Here is a 7,015-nt window from a genome sequence, read left to right on the forward strand (position 1 = left end):
TTAATTTATGGCCACAATTTAGCTCCATACAGTGTAGCTTTATAAATTTGACTGGAAGCCAATCATAAAATGAGCATCAAAAATACCATTTTAAAAAATGATTTCGATGCATATCTTATATTTTAGAAAGAAAAGTTAAAAAAATGAATAACAGAAAATAAAATTATGATTAAAAAAATCAAGATTGAATCCTTTTATGGTGAATAATTTTAGTTAATTGTCATTATTTTTGTAGAAATCAGTTGTCACTTTGACTATAAAAATCATTGCTGTAATTGTGTTTGGTCACAAAAGTTTTGTTATGACTGATTTGCAAAGGCTATAGATATATCAATTACTGTTGGTGCAGACAATTCACTGTAAATCACAATGTAGTTTTAAGTCATTTAGCTTAACTGCATGTTTTTAATACATATATATTATTCTATATGTGGACATTTTTGTATACTTATTTAAAGTAATTTAAATAAGTATCTATCTTTCACCACCTTTTTGCGTGTTTTTGTTTATGTTTTTGTCCACTTGTCGTTCCGTTTGTAACGCCATGATCAGATCCTCTTCGTCGACCAATCACAAACGAGAAAAGCCCGACCATGGGTGGCTTGCTCGACGCTGATTGGTCTATGTTCATGCGAAGCACTGTTTAGCTGTGTTGTAATTGGTCCGCCATTTTCCTTTAGTCGTCCGCTCACGCCCCTTACCTTTGATACAGGATACAAGCAACACAGCAGCAGGAAGGTGGGTAGCTCCTAAGAAACTTCTCCATAAGTCTTAAAAAATACTTTGCCAAACCGCAGCTCGTTTTTAATACATAAACAAACGTTCAGAGAAATCTTTGGTGCCAGTTGTTACCGGAAATGTTACGTTTTTCTCGTCCAGTTTTAAATCTCAGGTGCTCAGCGGATAGTTTTCTGTAAAATAATAGTTAATGTCAGTATATGCTAGTGTTGACAGTTTTTTTCTCTTTAATCGTGAATGCATTTGTACAAAACTTTTAGTTAAACGAGTCTTGCTCTGTTTAGGGCAGTGCTTCTCAAATAGTGGGGCGGGCCCCCTTTGCGGGGCGCGGTGCGATACCTGGGGGTGCGTGTGATCCTGGGGAACAGGTTTTTTTTTTGGCCGTACTAGTATAAAGTGTAATTGCGCACAGTAGGCGGAAGTGGCGCTCTCATTGTTACTTCTGTCACGTTTGCGACAGTGCAACATTTCATGACTTACAAGACAACAGGTTTGCCTTGGTTAGCAGTGTTAAGTCAACAAAAAGCTCCGACTGCGTTCTGTCTATGGCCTCGTTATTCAACAACCCCCAACATGAAAAAGTTTTTCACAGGGATGAAAAAAAAGCGGAGAGAGACAAAGATAATGAGACAACAGAAAGTCAACCGAAAGCTAAGAGGAAATACGACGAAGCGTATTTCGCGCTTGGCTTCACTGTGACTACAGTTGGAGAAGAGGAAAGACCGGTGTGTTTGCTGTGTCTAAAAATGCTCGCGGCGGACAGCATGAAGCCAAATAAATTAGCGCGTCACTTGAATACGTTACATCCCAATCACGCCAATAAGCCGCTAGAATTTTTTCAGCGAAAAAAATGTTAATAAGGAAAAAATGTTATGCAGAGATGGATAGTCACGATGGGGAATGGGGGGCGCGAATAGTTTTCTTCTTGCTAGGGGGGCGTAACGGAAAATAATTGAGAAGCACTGGTTTAGGGGAACAGTAATTGACCTACTTTCAAGACGGGTTATGAAATGTTTTATTCCCGAGTCCAGGAATTAAACTACATCAATATATTAGTGAAGTATGGCTTTTAAAACCATAAATTCAGTCAAATTTTGCATTAAAGTAATTTATTTTGGTAGCGAAATGTTTTCATCTGATCTCGCAGGGGAACTGACTGAGCACAACAGTTTCTTTATGAAGAAGCTGACAGCTTACAGAATTAATGGAAAGTTTGGTGGAAGAAAGACGTTTTCATATTTCTCTGTTTCAGTGCCTCTGTCACCAGAAGCAGCCATGGACCTTGTGCTGAACGTAGCCGACCACTACGTCCTGACGCCCTACGTCTACCCCGAGTCGTGGGCCGAGGACGGCGCCCTACGACAGATTATCAGCCTCCTGGTGGTGACCAACCTCGGGGCAGCCATCTTGTACCTCGGCCTGGGAGCGTTCAGCTACTATTTCATCTTTGATCACAATCTGATGAAACACCCGCACTTTCTGGAAGTATGTCGCCTCATGGTTGCTGTATTATTTCATAATTTTGACGCATGTTCAGTGAAACAAAAATTATTTCAATGCTTTATATTTGAAAACTGATTTTTTTTTTTCTGTGACAGCCACAGTATTCAATATAAATCTAAATTCCTGTGTTTTGTGACAATTTGAGCATCTTTTTTCAATTGCAACTTTATTAATGTTTTTAGAAAGATGTTCAAAACTTTATCTTACAAGGAATCATTTCCACTGTTTAAGTTTTCATACAATAAAATTTGGTCTAACAGAGTGTGAAGATTCAAATTATGATATTAACAATTTCATCCTGGCTAAGTTTTGTTCACAAATATTTTTATTTAACAAAAATGTTCCTTTTTAATCTGACCCATACTGGCTCCATCCCTGATAAACTAAACAAGTCCTTAATATTTGACTTTGTTGTTGACCTGCTTGATATTGCAGTCACTTCCACCAGTACTTCTCCGAATGTCCCGAAAGGCTTCCAGTCTGAACACTGCATGTCGCCTGTCAGCAGTGTTGTAGTACTCGAAAACGGTCTTGGTCTCGAGACCGGTCTTAAGACCATTTTTTGATAGTCTCGGTCTTGTCTCGGACTCGACCACATTTGGTCTCGGTCTTGTCTCGGTCTCGGACATTGAGGACTCGGTATTTTATTTCAAGACCGGTCAAGACCACAACTGTGAAAATAACGCTAAATCATCAGTATCAATTTCTTTAAGATCCTTCTTTTTATTGGATGCACTCCTGATTCAAATCCAAGCAATAACCCGTCTCATTGTAAATGCATGTTGTTGTTTTTTTTAACTGCTGTCGCCCCACCCCCTTTCACCTTGAGCTGCGGACTGCAGCACTTCGATTGAAAGTTACAAGTGGTTGTCTGGGAAGGGGATAAGATGACGGCCAAATCATCGGTTATAAAATTTGGCTATTTAAATCACAAACAATACATTTGTAAAGCAACATTGAGAAAAAAGCATACAGCGCAATGTAAGTTCTGCAGTGCTTCACTATCAGAGACGGTGGGGACTACGTCCAACTTTTATCGACACCTTGAAAGAAAGCACAAAGAAAGGTAAGCTGTGTGTAAAAGTGATATTAGGAAAGCTAGCAAGTTAACATAAGCAATTTCCTCGGTATAAAAATTATTCTACCCGGCCATCACACAGTTCTTATTTCAATATTCGCTACACATATTAAGTTAGCTAAAGTTATATATGTATGCTTTATCTTTTAGGGTGAACGTTCTCCTTTCTTTTTCAGTTTTACACATGTGCACATGGTTTTGAAATAGCACATTTAAAAACAACATAAATGTATGTACTGTTCATGAAAGGCAGGGAAAATACTATTTTGATCGACTTTGATTGTTTGAAATTCTGTGATTACAACATAGAAGTACTAAATAAAGATGTTTGTTTATTCCAGTTCTCTGTGTAAAATATCTAGGTGTTTTTACGTGAATGTGGGTCTTTTAGATTTTAGTGATTTTGATCATGTTTCACATTTTATTGTCACATACTGGCGCTGGTCTTGGTCTTGACTCGGTCTCGACTTCCCTCGGTCTTGGTCTTGACTTGGTCCCGGACCCTAAAAGTCTTGGTCTTGTCTCGGTCTCGATACACTCTGGTCTTGGTCTTGTCTTGGTCTCGGGTTAGGTGGTCTTGAACACAACACTGCCTGTCAGCGTCCAGCCACACTGAAATAAACCCACTCAAAGCCAGGCAGCCTCATCTCTACACAGCTGAATTTCTGTCAAACACGAGTTATTTTCCTCTTGTTTCCCAGAATCAAGTTCAGAGAGAAATTAAGTCTGCAATGACCTCCCTGCCCTGGATCAGCATCCCCACCGTGGCCTTGTTCTTCGCTGAGGTCAGAGGTTATAGCAAGCTGTATGACAACGTCAGCGACTCCCCGCTGGGTGAAGAAAGCAGCCTCCATGTTGTCTCTGTGTCCTCCATGTTGTCTCGGTGTCCTCCATATTGTCTCTGTTTCCTCCATATTGTCTCTGTTTCCTCCATGTTGTCTCTGTTTCCTCTGTGTTGTCTCTGTGTCCTCCATGTTGTCTCTGTTTCCTCCATGTTGTCTCTGCATCCTCCTGCTGTGGGACTGACGTCTCCTCTGTGCTCTCAGGTTGGTCCGGTCTCTTCCTCAGCATGATCTCCTTCCTGTTCTTCACTGACATGTGTATCTACTGGGTCCACCGCTTCCTGCACCACAAACTTATTTACAAGGTGGGTAAACCTCTGTTGAAGGTCATAATATTATGAGAGTAAAATTAATATGATACAAGAGCAACTCCTACATTGCGGTAAAATGAAGTTATACTTTGAAATATTTTGCAAAGAAGAAAAAACTAACATCAGCCCTAAATTATTATCAGCAGCAGGACTTTGAAAGGAGTCGATTTAGAAGAAAGAACCACAGACTGGCCGACCTTGTCTGATCTTAAAAACTCTATTGAAGTTTTTTCCTCATAAAGTGACATTTTTGTCGTCATTTTATGACTTTTTCCTGGTAATATTGCATTTTTATTCTGCTAAAGTTATGACTTTATCCCTGCAGTTTTAAAAAAGACAATCTCTTAGACTAACCTTAATATTCACTGCCTGAAAAATCTGAAAGACGCTGTGTTTGCAATGCAAATACAAATTCAAAAATACTTTAGGAATCCCAAAGGGAAATTAAATATTGAATATAAATGAAATTATAATTAAATTAAATAGTTCATATTAAATTTAAATTAGACTATACTTAAATGTAATTAAATATCCTAAGTGTTTCAGTTGATCTAAAACGGGGAATGTTTAATCTAATTAATGTCAGGCAGTGAGAAAAATTTGTTATTAATAAGTTAATTGGATTTCTCAAATCTTTTCTTCCTTTTTTAGTAGCATATTCATTTCAGGTTGAATACATAGTTCTCATGTGACGTCACACTTCTGTGAACTTTGCAACTGACGGCCATCAGTTACAAATGGCAGGCATTTGCAATGGCGTTGCTATGACAACAGTAAACAAGCCACAAGTTTAGAGCTAACTTGTGTCTTAGTTCCGTGTTTCTATGCAACTTATGAACTGCAACTATTACTTGATCACAATCTTTGAGTGTAATACTCAGATGAATATCAGTGATGTTTACTATAGTACCTGCTGCCGAGCTAGAAAAATTAGCTTAGCTAATGTAGCTTTTAGCTGCTAGCTGAGATGGCGTAGATCACTTCCTGTTCAGACCTATGGGAACTGTTTGTTGACCTCTGTCCTCTTTATTTCCAACAGATGTTTCACAAGCAACACCACATTTGGAAGATCACCACGCCCTTCGCCAGCCACGCCTTCCACCCGTTCGACGGCTTCCTGCAGGGCCTGCCCTACCACATCTACCCCTTCCTGTTCCCCCTTCACAAGCTGCTCTACCTGGCTCTCTACGTGTTCGTCAACATCTGGACCATCTCCATCCACGACGGCGACTACCGCGTCCCCGCCGGCCTGACCGGCGTCATCAACGGCTCCGCCCACCACACTGACCATCACCTCTTCTTCGACTACAACTACGGCCAGTACTTCACCCTATGGGACCGGCTGGGAGGCTCCTACAGGCAACCGTCAGCTCTCATGGGGAAGGGCCCCATGGAGCTGGTTCGGAAACTGCAGGCAGAGGGAAAGTTGGGGAAACAGGAAGTGAACGGACACGCTCAGAGGAAAGAGGAGTAGCATAGTTGGGATTGATTACAGAGATCAATCAGCTGCAAAACTGAGAGGAAATATTTCCAGTTCATGTTCGCCAGAAAAGCTAACCCTGATGAACAAGCTTCAACTTGCTTTGTTGTTTTCCTTTCAGCGGTGGAGTTTTGTGCACTTTTTAAATTAGGGATGAAAAACGTATCACGATAAATGCGTCTCCTCATGTCTTAGCTAGCTGTGAGAGTTTAAATGACTAAAGACTTTCCTCTGCCTACATTCCCCAGAATGCTGTGTGGTTCTGGATCAGAGTTCAATGAATATTCTATATATAGAATATTCTATTGATATAGAACGCCAGGTGTCTTTAAAGCTCTCTGAGAGAGGTCCTCAGGTTCTGGACAGCCCATCTTTCTTTCGTTTTTGTGTTGGACTCTTGTAAGGAATAGCTGGTGATGGACAATTAATCTGGGAGTTTATTTCCTTTCAACTCAGATCTTTGCTCCAGTGACTCACTGGGCGTAAATCTGGAACCAATGTTGCCGAAATGGTACGCAACGCGAGCTGTATTTCCACTGCAAATGTCTGCAAAACTTTGTGGCTGTTCTGCTAATGTTGAAAAATATAATTTCGCAATTGCGCTATTTTCATTAAGTGCACTGCAGTTTTGCAAAATAAACAGATTTCAGCACGGCTGAAAAACCACATCATGCCAACATTGACATTTTTTATTGAAAACCTGATATTTTTTCTAAATTAGCTTGTTTCAATTACTCAAATTTATTTCTGAAATGTTAAATTGTGCAATTTTATGGTCAGTGAAACGCAGCTGCGGTAACAGTAACCGTAAGGTACTGAAGGAACATTTATTCATGAGATCCTTCTTGTTTGAAGAAACCTTTAAATCAACCACTAAACCAGCAGATATTCCTCTGTGCTCATAGGAAAAACGATTACTTTCTGAATCATGACGCATTTAAGCTGCTTTCTTGACTTTCATTTATTTCACTTTATTAAACATAATTTATGTACAAACTTAGGTCACTTTCTTTCTCTGGTTGTTAGCAACATGTAGTATGAACTTCCTGCCTCTCTTATTAGA

At 39.8% G+C, this 7,015-nt stretch overlaps 1 protein-coding gene across 1 annotated transcript; it reads left to right on the top strand.

Moving 5' to 3' along the window:
• Positions 1-687: 687 nt before the first annotated feature.
• Positions 688-6,620, top strand: sc5d (sterol-C5-desaturase). Its single transcript, XM_055046532.1, has 5 exons — positions 688-738; positions 1,991-2,223; positions 4,021-4,153; positions 4,366-4,466; positions 5,512-6,620. The coding sequence occupies exons 2-5, from the start codon at positions 2,014-2,016 to the stop codon at positions 5,944-5,946; spliced, it is 879 nt and encodes a 292-aa protein (XP_054902507.1). The 5' UTR covers positions 688-738; positions 1,991-2,013; the 3' UTR covers positions 5,947-6,620.
• The last annotated feature ends 395 nt before the right edge of the window (positions 6,621-7,015 follow it).

This window comes from Poeciliopsis prolifica, unplaced genomic scaffold (assembly GCF_027474105.1).
Source record: "Poeciliopsis prolifica strain line A6 unplaced genomic scaffold, Auburn_PproV2 SCAFFOLD024, whole genome shotgun sequence".
Taxonomy (NCBI): domain Eukaryota; kingdom Metazoa; phylum Chordata; class Actinopteri; order Cyprinodontiformes; family Poeciliidae; genus Poeciliopsis; species Poeciliopsis prolifica.